Source organism: Clarias gariepinus, chromosome 17, assembly GCF_024256425.1.
Source record: "Clarias gariepinus isolate MV-2021 ecotype Netherlands chromosome 17, CGAR_prim_01v2, whole genome shotgun sequence".
NCBI classification, from domain to species: Eukaryota; Metazoa; Chordata; class Actinopteri; order Siluriformes; family Clariidae; genus Clarias; species Clarias gariepinus.
Window position 1 is genome coordinate 29580001 of NC_071116.1, and position 13341 is coordinate 29593341.

General features: G+C 42.7%; 1 protein-coding gene across 5 annotated transcripts in view; it reads right to left on the minus strand.

Moving 5' to 3' along the window:
- strbp (spermatid perinuclear RNA binding protein) overlaps nt 1–13341 on the minus strand; it is an 84391-nt gene that overhangs the window by 7893 nt on the left and 63157 nt on the right. For all 5 annotated transcript variants that reach the window (XM_053516122.1, XM_053516124.1, XM_053516119.1 and 2 more), the window contains 9 exons: nt 13183–13280; nt 9769–9874; nt 9509–9592; nt 8645–8853; nt 5686–5838; nt 4541–4675; nt 4297–4437; nt 3624–3756; nt 3363–3413 (listed from right to left, as the gene is read on the minus strand). In XM_053516122.1, the coding sequence (XP_053372097.1) occupies nt 3363–3413; nt 3624–3756; nt 4297–4437; nt 4541–4675; nt 5686–5838; nt 8645–8853; nt 9509–9592; nt 9769–9874; nt 13183–13280 (1110 nt within the window). The remainder of the gene's footprint in view (nt 1–3362; nt 3414–3623; nt 3757–4296; nt 4438–4540; nt 4676–5685; nt 5839–8644; nt 8854–9508; nt 9593–9768; nt 9875–13182; nt 13281–13341) is intronic.

Below are 13341 nucleotides of genomic sequence, written 5' to 3' on the forward strand. Positions count from 1 at the left end.
TGAGTGAGAGGAACATGCACACAGATCTCCGAGACCAGAGAGACAAAAGAGAGAGAGAGAGAGAGAGAGAGGAAGAGTGAGAGAGAGAGAGAGAGAACGCTGGTCTCCTACAGCACCATACCGGGCTTTCCTTCACCCAGAGGAGCGCTCGTTATGTGGCAGGCAGAGAGCAGGACCGCAGTGACCCCAAACAGCCATCAGGGCTTTCTCTGCTTCTTTCCGCCCCACACATACCATTCATTCAAAGCAGCTGTGGCCAGGAGAGACACACGTCGCAGAGCAAGTGTGTGTGTGTGTGTGTGTGTGTGTGTGTGAGCCTCAATCTTTACCTCATGGTTTTCTCAGTGAACTATATTACATAACATGCAGCCTGAATAGTCATGTGTGTGTGTGTGTGTGTGTGTGCGTATGCACTATACTGTCTTAAACCACAAATCATCTCTCTAGACAAAGTCTGTGATGTACAATATGAATAACGTTAGTGTTTGTCTAACACACTGCCAGGAGGACGAGTGTATTCTATAAACTCCCAGCAGTGAGCGTCGGCTCAGCGTTACAGCCTCAGGTTACTCAACACGACGTCATGAGCTTTTCTTTAAAACTTTGTCGTCATCGCGTTCGTTGTCACAAAAGACTCTGACGTTCACTAATCCTGAAAATCCAGAACGTAAATGAAGCTTTCTGCAGGTTTAATGGTGACATGAGAGGTTTATAAACCTGTAACAGCGGTACAGAACAGTGTGTGAGGATGCGATTTGAGACACAGCACTAGTTTTTTTTTGAGTCATGGTGTCGCATGACTTAACGGCTCTGGTACAGGAAGCATTGTGTTACTTTCTAAGAATTAGTACAACTGACCTGAGGATACACACGGCGTATAAATAGATGTGTAAAATATAAACTTCATCTGAACTTTAAGTGTTTATGTGAAGTGTTTTATAAACCAAATCAGATGGATAAAGATACCAGTGATGATCTGAGGAAAGTATTATGTGACGAAATTTATAACAAACATCACCACCACCAACCCTGAGTGTGAGCGCCCTAACAGATAATCTCATGATTCAGTTTAAACTGTTTATTTCTCCAAACCTAAAGCTTTCTCTCAAATCTGCATAAAGCCCGACTGTGCAAAACACTACAAAATAATATCATATTAAAGTAATAAAACAAAGCGATACGCTTCTGTAATGTAGTTTCAAGGCTGAAGAGAGACATCTACAAATAAATAATGTATTTTTTTTGCATCTTTATGCCTCTTTTGACCTTTATCTCTATTAGAGGAACACAGCGCTGAAAGGGACACTCGATCCGATTTCTAACTCAGATTAACAGTCCTCACCTCAGGATCACCCAGTGTGTTTAAACACCGTTATTCTCATCATCGCGATAAAATCCGGAGTGATTAAACAAATCCTTCTGGCTAATTTGTGTCGTCCAATCAAATAAAAAGAAAAAGAAAAGAAAAATTCTAATGTTTAACGACTTTGCTCTCTAATTCATATGTTTTTACTAACAACTTAAATCCGACCATCTTGTAAATAAAACACACTGTAGAACAGCTTACAAGACCCAGGCTCTGTGTCTCAATCTATTTAGAAGAATCAAAAACTTTCTAATTAGCTCTAATAATAATAACAATAAAAAAAAAAACGGTTTCTTTTAGAAATAGAAACAACTGGAGAAGTGATGAGGACAGGAAATAAACTTGTGGTTCAATGAACATCAACTGAAATCACTGTTCATGTTAAAATTGTATTATGTGACAAAAGGAAATCCATTACAACAAAAATAAAAAAAGGTCAACATATTTTCTCACACTTTCAATTAATTTTCATATTTTTTACGATTCTTTAGAGCTGCTTAGCCACAATGACCACTGTTAAAATATGAATAAAACTAAACTGAACTGACCTGACTTGAAACGAAGCTGAAAAGAAAGAGGCGCAATCAAACAGTGAGGAATTTAAGACTTTTACATTTAAATTCTTTACTGATGGCAAATTTTTAAAAAACCAAGGAATCCTACTGATGCTTTTATAGCATTTCTGTATTAAAATTAACATATGCTAAACTTAACTTACATACACGTCTGGGTACATTAGAATGTCTCTATCTGTAGGTGTTTACACAGAGCTTCTCAGCTTTCTAAGGAGCATGTGTGTGTGCGTGTGTGTGTGTGTGCGCGTGTGTATAGTTACTGTGCAAACAATTATGCATGTGTTTCCGCTTCTCTTTACAAGCTTCCCTATATAGCTGAGCATTTTACCCTGAAGTCCCAGCTATTCGACGCACGCACGTGTGTGTGTGTGTGTGTGTGTGTGTGTCTGGTAAAAGAGAAACATGCCAGTCTTTTGCCGCTCCATCACAGTGAGATCAGCAGCTGTCTGTGTTTGGCAGCGAGAGCACGCAGATCTCATTCCCAGCACAGACGCAGCAGGATCACTCTCTCAATAAACTAATCTATAAAATATACAGTACAGCACGATCGGCGGGACGTCTGAACACGGACATGACCTGCACTCGCCATGTTTCATTAGAGCATCGAGAACACAGACAACATGTTTACTCCAAACTCACTTCAAGGGGTGTTGAATAAAGACTAAAACACTACGTTTAGTACATTAGAGGAGCCAAAACCAGATTTAGCCAGATTTCCATCTGTACAGAACTAAATGTACATTTGACAATACTTATTTCTCTGTCTGAAGTTTAACCTGCTCAATAAGTGAGATCAAAACATTGGGTAAAAGTGATGTTATGAACAGTTACGTGGTAAATTTATTAATCTACTTTAAAATAATCTACAACACATGATTAAAACTAATACTGTTAAACAACTATATACACAATGCACAGATGTGTGTATATATTTATATAACCCTACAATATGTTGGCAGGTGAATGGATATACAGTATTTATAGCCTGTGTGTGTGTGTGTGTGTGTGTGTGTGTCTCTGCAGTCAGGGTTGCTTTGAATGAATGCGGTATCTCAGTGCTGTAGACAACAGGAGCCATTCTGACACTGCAAAAAGAGACACGTGTCCAGACTCAAGGACATGAGGACATGGGGACCGGGGAAAGCAGGCAGACTCAGACGAGCAGCACCGACACACCCAGCCGAAGCGAAGCAAGGCTTGCTCCAACCACAGGAAGAACCAAAAGGTTATGAGCCTGTCCTCCCGTTGGCCAGGGGATCTGCCAGCGTAGATTCTAACTGAGACAGACGGCTGGCTTTAACACGCTCAAGGCCCAATTGAGAGCAGAGTCAATAAGTGGGGGGAAAAGGGCAGATTTAGACCCTAGACTCGCACAGGGGATGGGAAAGGGCAGAGGAAAAGGTACGGGCTGGGGGACGTACCGTATGCTGGAGCAGCAGCTGCAGCGCTGTAGCCGTACGGGCTTCCGAAACCTGCGGGGAGAGCATTTTACACACACTGTTAGACAATAAAAAAAATAATAATTCTCTATAACAGCAGCTCTGACGGTATGTCAACACAGGTTATAAGTGAGAACTGAAATTATGTACTGCAAAAAATTAAGGTGTTAAAGTGAATACAGCGCTGTTTTAGGGAAATAATCATAAGGCGGTAACAGTGACTCTGCTCTGTTACACTCCCACCTGGTGTGACGTAGCCTGGAGCGGCGGCACTGACGAAGGCTCCTCGTGCAAGTGCAGCTCTTCCTCTTCCTCGAGCAGCCTGAGCCGCGACAGCAGAGGCGGCGGCGGCGGCAGCAGCAATTGCTCCTTTATTCTACACACACACACACACACACACACACACACACACACACACATATATATACTGTATAAACACACACTGAATCAGGAAGGTATTCAGTTAAGTTCGACATTCTTAAAAAAAAAAATGTAAGTGTTGGAAAAATTTATACAATTAATATCACATTGATTTAAATCTTCAACATCACAAATGCATAAAACTTTTGAGTTCATAATAACAATAATAATAATAATAATAATAATATGCTTTAAGGATAAAACGTTTCTTTAAAATGAAGCACTGCACTTCGGATTGGAGCAGCATTAATTTAAACTCTAGTTTACTTTTAAACTCCTTCATCACTTCCTGTTCTGCTTTGCTTTAATAAACCGGTCAGGGTTTGTACACGTTTACAGGAAGTGGAGTTGGACGTTTTAAGGTCAGAGTAGCGATGATGGATGTAGAGACCCTTTCAGGATGATCAGGTTACTCAAGAGAGCTGAGCCAAGTCTGGTTCAGCCTCCAGAGGATCAGAGTGGTGATTATTGATTATCGATGATGATGATTACTGACCTGAGGGAGGATTTTTTTCTTCTTGTTTCCGGCAGCGTTGGGTCCCGAGAACAGTTTCTCCAGAGCGGCGAGGGCGGCGCTAGCTTTAGCTACTTTCTTATTAGGCCCCGCCCCTCGGAACTTCTGTCCGTCGACTTCCACCTGATACGAGAGAGAGAAATAAATAAAAACAGGCCTTTGATTGGATCCTTCACAAATAGAAAACACACCGAGCTCTCGGAGACAGGGGCGTGATGCGCCTCACCTCCATGACGAAGCGTTTGTCGTGGCTGCCGCCGCTCTCGGAGATCAGCTCGTATTTGAGGCCTCGCCGTTTCTCGTTCAGCTCCATCACTGGGTTCTTACCGCTCGCCGTCAGAATAGGACCCTGAGTTCGCACCTACACACACAGCTTTTTTTTTTATAGCTTCTCCTATACAGAACCATGACTATAAATAACAGATCAGGAACAAGATGCTTTGGAGTCAGTGCAGATTTCAATGTAGATTTCTACAAGTTAGCAAAATGACAATTCCAAATAATACTGTAATAATACAGTACCTAATTATGACAAAAAAGCATACAGTATTAATGTTTTTCCTTACAGCTCAGTAAAATCAGCAGAGCAGCTCAGGCATACTGTCAGGACATAAGTGAGATTAAGTGTGTTTTCACACCTACTACTGTGTTTATAAAGTCTGTGTTTCTCTTCACTGAATAAAGCTTGATGGATAGAAATGCCAAAAATATCACAAGTACAACCTCATTTCTTTGTTTTTGTCTTTCACTTCCTTTTGTCTTTGCTCCAATTCAATTGTTTTTGCTTTCGAAAGTGTTTCTTATTGAATACAAAAAATAAAAAGAATAACACGAAAAACTGATGGACACAGAGATGGTGATAACCATTTGTGTATCATGTCGATGTTTATTTTTTCTTTTTGTTTTGTCTGTTGATCAGAATCTCCAGAACTTCTGTCATTTTTGCACTGCTACAGCTCCGTACTTACAGCAGCTCACGGTGTGTTTGATTCACTTCCTGCAGGTGAGCTGATTCAGAGTTGGATCGCTTCTCATTAGGGTTCACCAGAGGGGAATGTTCATTGACCCGAGTGCGATTTGCGAAGTGTGTTTTCACCTGAATGAGGAACGACTGAGCACCTCTCACTAGCCGCTCTTTCTCTCCCTCTCTCTCTGTATATTAGTATATTCTGCTTTACTCTTATTTTCCAAACAAATTCATTAAAAATAGAAAGCAGCTTTACAAATCAGTGAACCTGAGTGGAGGCCCATGTCGGGTTGGTGTGCACCACTAGTGTACACCGTCACCAAAATGAAAACCCTATAAAATACACTGTGGGATTATGGTTAGAAACAGGAAGCATCTGTTTGTGTGTGTTTGCATGTGTATACCTCCAGTGTGTTGGAGCTGTCTGTGGAGTGTGATGTGTTATTGCTCAAGTGTGTCGACGTCTCGCTCTTGCCCTCGTTGTCAGACTTCTCGTCTGCGCTCATGGAGTCCAGGTCTGTGTCAAAGCCTGTTGGGTAACCCATCGCCTGCAGCACCTGCCAATCACACACACACGCACGCACACACACACACACACGCACGCACGCACAAAACCCCATCATCATCCTCCTCATCCTTCTCTACATGACATTGTAGTACACTTTCACATAACTGCAAACTCACATACACATTCAGTCTTTACACAAGTACACACACATTATCTGTAAACAATGAGGCAGGCAGTATTTTACGATTTCCTCCTGACTGTTTCCTGTTCCTACATGTCCTGCATGTGACCTATCGAATCCAAATGTTTATTTCTGGGGAATAATTTTTTTTTTCCCAAAGAATGTATTAACCCACTATCAAAACCTGGGAGGAGAGAGCTGAACTGTCAACTTTTGCAGTAATTGTGGTCAGGGGGAAAATAAATTAATAAATGTATTAAAAAATCATGAATGTAGATGACTTAAACGCTTGGCGAAGTTGCATAGTTATAAAAAAATAATAAATCAACGTTGAAAACCAGAGCCATGGTTAAATGGTGAAAGTAATAGCAATTCCACACACACACACACTGATCTAAACCCAATATGTGTACACATTATAGTCTGACTCATTTGAGTCAATAGCAGCAGTAATATTTACATCGGCACACGAATGTCTACCATCGTAGAAAAATGCGATTTAACATTTATGTGTCAACCTAACACTGTACTGCAACAACCTTAGAAAAGATATAAAACGTTCTGCTCGAGATTTACTTAAAAACAAACTCAATCAATAAATCTATCACATTAGCATTAAAAACAGTACCACAAACTGGGCAGAGGCTTATGAAGAGGAGCTCTCAGTCATTAAATCTCTGGCAAAGCAGCGTATGATTTATTTCATTCTTAAAATCAATAGCAAGATCTCTGTTAAGTTTTGCATTAAAGATGAATGCACTACAACATGCTTTTCTGCTCTAATCATAAATATATAAAACAAAAAGCTTGAGTTTAAAAGTACAAATCAAACTCGTCTTGCACAGAATAATCGTTAGGGCAAATAAGGTTTTATATAAATAGCTAAAAGGTGTACACTAAACGACTCCATCTGTAAGGAGTGCACAGAAATGGACTGCAGGGAAGTGAAAAGTAACTGGAATCACTTTTACTGGAAAAGCAGGAAGAAAAATTGATATAAAAAAAAAAATCAATAAGAACAATTCCTGTTTTTGTCTGTCTCGTGCTGTGAGACAAAGTTGTAACTTGGGGCAGTCTGCCAGACCAGCAGTTCTTTCCTGTTTTACATCACCTTTTCTTTTTTGCACTACTCCCAACACAGAGTGTGGGACAACCTCCAGGGTAGTCAGTAGTGTTAGTCTGACTGAAATCGTACTGAATTAAACTTCCTAAAGTCAAACAATCACGCCCAGACTCGAGCTACTCCTGCATGTATGCCTCAGTGAGACACAGCAATCAGCCTAGGTGCTCTGCACATGCTCCACAGTTCCCGTTCCAGTCTTTGACCCAGACGTTGAACAAAATGCACAGAGCAGAAGGAGTCGCCAACAATACGGCGGTGTCGTCTGCCTTCACTTACCACCATAAAGAGATGGATAGAGTGCAGCTCATCTGTACAAAAAAATGCTCGTACTGTATAACTGAGACAAGGGCAGGTCTAACCATAACTCCAATTACCTGTGCATGTGGACATACTGAGTGTGTCTGAGTCTAGAATGCCTCTCCTGTCCACAGTTTTACTCCCTTGGACCCAAAACCACAGACGGATGTGGCATCCTTACGCTCTGAGCTCGAGATGATGGGGTGAACGCTTTTCTGTTGAACCACTTGCAAGCAACATCAAATAGTTTCTATAGTATCATCCAACACACTGACTCAGTGTGAAGGTCACTAAAGATAAAGCAAATAAAATGAATAAAAAGTGTGATGTGTCGTTCTTTAACTTTACTACAGCAGCAGCACACAGTTTAAAAGCTGAATAAAAAAAATACATTTTCAGTATAAAGTAAATATGAGTTTGTGATGATGATGATTTCAGGGATCAGGGTTAAGGTCGTTTTAAACCTGTGTGATTTTTAAGTGTTTTTTTTCAACACTTTTAAAAAGCACACTTTTCCCAGGCTGAATGGGATTAAGTCAAAAAGTATTATTCCGTTCCGTGATTCAATTCTCAATTTCCTTTTCCAGCTGAATCACGTACGTGTATGTGTGTGTGTATACACGTGTGTGTTGTTTGTGTGTGTGCGTGTGCATACCCATACTGGTTCCTTTTATGGCTTTGCTGTGGAGGAAAGAGGATTAGCCAGCTCGCTTCTCCAAAGTCGCTTTATTTACAATCAGCCTGGAACAGCACAGATTCTGACCCCAGCATTACCATGCTCATGGAAAGTGTGTGTGTGTGTGTGTGTGTGTGTGTGTGTGTGTGTGTGTGTGTGTGTGTGTGTACGTACTGCACGGTCACAGCTGCAGTTTATTGGTAGACTCTGCTATATCCCTGCGGTCAGTAGTGTGTTACTGTTACGTGACTTATCCGCTTTGTTTCGTTTCTATGGCAACACAGACAGGGTTCAGTTTAAACGAAAAGAACTTAAGCGGTTATCTTTATTGATCTGCACGGAGATCCAGCGGAGATCTGTAAAAGTTAATAGAGCTCTGGCAGGAAGGTGAGTGTAGAGGATTTTTTTCTTATTGTAACAATACATTACAGCAGTAATGCCTAAATACTAAAAAAAAAAGCAGAATAAACACCCTGTATTTGATCATCTTTGTTAACTGTGAAACCTAAACTGAGAGCCCTGTTTTGTAAGGGTGGATAAACTTTTGCACTCAACTGTATACATAGTGAGAACGTTACCTTGACGGCTACATGCAGCTTGGCCGTTTTCTTGGAAGAGCCCGAGGCTTCGTAGACGGTTCCGTCCACATCCACGGACATGGTGAAGACGGGAGCGTGAACCGGGCCGGACTGGGACAGGAGCTTGTACTGCAGGCCCGGACGGATCTGATTCAGCCGCATGAGCGCGTTCATGGGCTGGTTGGAGTCTATTGCTTTACTGTCTAAAACTGAAAGATGAAAAGAGAGAGAGAGAGAGAGAGAGAGACAAAGAGAGAAAAGGAAACAGGATAAAAAAAAAAGAGATTGTTTCTTATGATTGCTGAGAAGCCCTTTAAATGTAGCATCATAATACTTCAAATGATGATGATGATGAAGAGTGATGTGTTGCTCTCTCTCTCTCTCTCTCTCTGTGTTTGATTTCGGCCGACACTCAGTCACTGTGTGTGTATCTGACGTGATGTGCTATGTGCCTAATGGCTAAACTCTGCTTCCCTGTAAGCTGACTGGCTGAAGCAGTTAGGGACGGTGTACGGCTCCCTGAAAAATTACTAATCAATGGCATCGACTCGCCGTGTGTGTCCTCTGTAAGAAACATCGGAGATTAGGAGCTCAGGAAGGGCGAGAGAACAGCATGGAAAAGAGTAGCACACTATAAACAAACAGAAACACACAGGCAAAATGATAAAAAAAAAAAAAAAAGTAGTTTGTTTTCTTCCTCAAACAAACTAATAAACCACAAAGAGAGAGAGAGGAGACGAGTGGAAAACAGCTAGACAAAGATAATAATACTCTGGGAGATATGCGGCATGTACTATTTTTAAAATCCTGTGTGTGTGTGTGTGTGTGTGTGTGTGTGTGTGTGTGTGTGTGTGTGTGTGTCACCTTTTCTTAGGTTGCGTTTCATTTTCTTGATGAGGTCTTTGTCGTCCATCAGCCCGTCATCGTAAGGCCTCTTCAACCCCAAACCTGATTAACATCACCAGCGTTACACACAGCTTCACCATGTGGGTTTATTTATAATGAAAGAATCAATACTTTAGTGGGATGTCGACAGAGACAGAAATCACAGGCACAGAGAGAGATGTTTAAAAAAAAACAGGGGAAAAAGAGAAAGACACGCGCACACACGCATGCTCACACACCTTCTTTATCTGACCAGGGGTATTTTGATGAGGGTTTGTTGGAGGGAAGTGGATCCATCTCCAAGACCTTGTAGATCTGACCGAAAGCCATCAGCCGGAGAGCGTGCTGCAACACACACACAGGGTTATAAAGCTGGTCTTGTGTGCAATTCACAGTAAATTGACAGGTCAGTCCCAGAGCGATGCTGCGCTACACGAAGTGTAATAACAGCCACACACTTTTCCTGTTACACACCGCCGCTGCGTTACTCTTAACGTTAATGAAACTCTTAGAGCTGAGCCGTGACCCCGAGGTCACTCGGACTGCTTAGCAACAGCAGTGTGTTCATCTGGAGTTTCAGGGGGGAAAAGCTGAAACGCAGCACTGATGGATTTTTGCCAGAGAGCCGCATTAAGAGAACAGGCAGGGGCTCAGATCCTTTCAGAGATGATAAATGGCAGAACAACGTTCGAGAGAAAGAACCCTGACACTTCACGCATTAATGCATTCATCTTCCACTCCTCTGAAGCTGCGTTGCAGCACGGCTAAAATGTGCAGGACACTCACACACACACACACACACACACTTTAAGACTGCGGAAGAAAGTACAGCATTTTATTTAGCGCTAAAGGAGGTGTCACTCTAGGAATGTCATCACTAAAGGAGGTGTGGCCTTTACGCTTAGCATTAGCATTGAAGGAGGCGTGGCTCTATGGTCTTTGTATCCGTCAGCCAAAGTAGGTGTGGCCTTTGTATCCAATTCATAAAAAAAGCATGGACATTGCATCACTTAATAAAGGCGGCGTAGCCTTTGTACTGTGTCCGTTACTCATAAAGGGGGCGTGGCTTCTTAGTACCTCAGTAGCAGTGAAGATAATGCTCCTGGTAGCTAGACGACTGAAGGAGTAAATCAATGTAAGTGAAGAGCAATCAAGCTGCATGCCTCAAGAGTTCATAAATTAATTAACAAACCGAGCAGTGAGGAGGGACGCCATCATCAGTACACACACACACACACACACAAAGCTAAAGCCTCAATCGCCAGACAGACAGTACGCTTTGTGCTTTCGAATCTTTCAGATCAGCGCCTGTGAACATGAACCCAATTCTCACTTTCTCTCTCCCACACACACACAGACCCTTACACACATCCATCTCTCCTCACGTCTGCAGGTAGCTATTTTTACCATCGATTACTGTAATTATAACGATTAAAGAAATTACAGAAGGGGACAAAACACAGTAATTATCCTGTTGTGACTAAAGAAATTCCTGAACTACTGCTCAGACGCACTTCACCACGTCACCGTAACGAGCTCTGAAAGGGCACGCTGCTTATTAAACCTGGCCGCTGTGACATTAACTAACGAGTTAGCAAGTGTAAGAAACAAGCTGCATGCTTTCTGAAAACCCAAATTAGCATTTTGTAGCGCCAGGAATGCGGGAGGGGAAAAGCTGACTGAGCGTTTTCTGCGTTAGTGTGAGCTGTGGAGTGTTTGCTGGCGGTGCGAGTTTCTGTGTTAGAATAACGAGGAGAGAGAAAGATCGCCCTGTCACACACACGCACACGCACACACGCACACACACAGTACAGATTTAGAGATTTTCACACAAGGCTGTGACAAAACTTTCAAGCGTGCTTTAAAATCTCATGCCTCGTGTCTACAAAACCAGGCTGATGATTCCGTAGGTTTGTTAGTGGTCATTAAGGGCTCATTCAGGTGCAGCATGACCCCCTCGACGCTGCAGCACACGTAGAGCCTCACATGAATTACAAGAACGTGCTTTATCACTCTCCTCCTCATTCTTTCCACAAAACTGTGCAGCCTGGCAGAGCTGCAGATCCCACAGGGAAACGGGGCGCTCGTGTTTCCCGGGAAACATCAGCACTACAGTTTCAGTGTAGCAGTGCGGCTAACCCAGATATACTCAGAACAACTGAAAGCTTATGGCTCCGCCCAGCCCAGCACCTCTGTGAACGTGACAGCAATGATACTAGCAAGAAAGTCAATAATCCTCACCGCATCCTAGAACCCATTGATCAACACCCTGTCGAGCAACCCCTCAACAAACTACCAATCACACTTACCACATAGCAACTACCTTTTAACACGCTAGCAATCTCTGAGACCGCATGGCAAACAACTAACCACCCAAGAAACCACATCCATCACCTACCCAGGCTCCAGTAATTACTTGGGACAACCTGGCAATCACCCGGCAGCATCATAGAGAAAACATTTAGCTACACGCTAGCAACGATCTAGCAAACATCTAGCAACAACTGAAATACCGTAACAGCAGTCTATGAAACAAAAAGCAGACACATGGAGCACATCGCAGCCATCAGCACCAGCCTAACAGCCACTTACTATTACATCGCAACCAGCTTTTAACAGCCTAGCAACCCGCCTCAATATCCTAGGCACTACTAAGAATCATGGTAGCAACCACTTGGCAACACCCTAGGCACTACCCAGCAACAACTTAAATATGACATAGCAACCAGACACCCTAGAATTGGCAACACCCTAGACACTACCTAGCAACTACCTAGCAACACCCCCTCGACACTACCTAGCAACCAATTAGTAGCACCCTAGCAACACCCTGGACACTACAAAACAATCAACTAGTAACACCCTAAACAATAGAAAACAACCAATTAGTAGCAACACCCTATAGCAACAACCTAATTGCACCCAAACATGTGACAGAGCACAGTATCAGACAGATACCTAAAACCCACATCAGTAGCACTAATCCCAAATTATTTTATTTTTATTTATTTTTTTATCTGAGATGTTTGTGATGTAGAGATGCGCCGTGGTCACATTTACACAGTGAGCTGAGGAAGAGGAGGAGCAGGAGGGGGAGAAAGTCAAAGTCTATGAAAATGTCCTGCAATGCAGTTTAGCATTCTGTATCGTTTTCACCTGCCTTCAGTCAAAAGACCTCTTTTAATCATGGCATGAGTGTGCATGCAAGCACACACAAACACATACACACACAAAAGTGGTTTTAGCAGAACCATTTTCCCACGTACATTAGAAATCTGGCCTTGAAGAAGCTGCAGCTAGAGGTTTGTGTGTGTGTGTGTGTGTGTGTGTTGAACAGTGCAGATAAAGCCACTATGTGTGCCTGTGTGTCAGATGGCAGTAATGTGAAGACAGTAGATAAGATAAGCCTGTAAGACTCATTCTTTCGCTTTACCCTATTCTCTAGCTAATCTCACAGTTCACACACACACACACACACACACACACACACACACACACACACACAGCTCAGTAATCTGAGCCAGGGTGAAGGATCTCCACTGTTCTGCGTCCTGTCCTTGCCTCAGATTTATAATTTATGATCAGGGAAAGACTTGAGGTTGAATCGGCTCTCACGCCATCAGATACCGGTTGTGAGGCGAGTGTGAGGTCACCTGCGCGCTGTACGTGATGGCCTCGGCTTGCTCGTCCGTCATGGCCGCCAGCGTGTCCCTCGGCTCCTTTTCACATGGGTCATGCAGCCCCGGTCCACCTGAGGACGAGGAACACTCTTCTTACATGGAGGTCAAACAAACAGCGCTAATAATGAATGA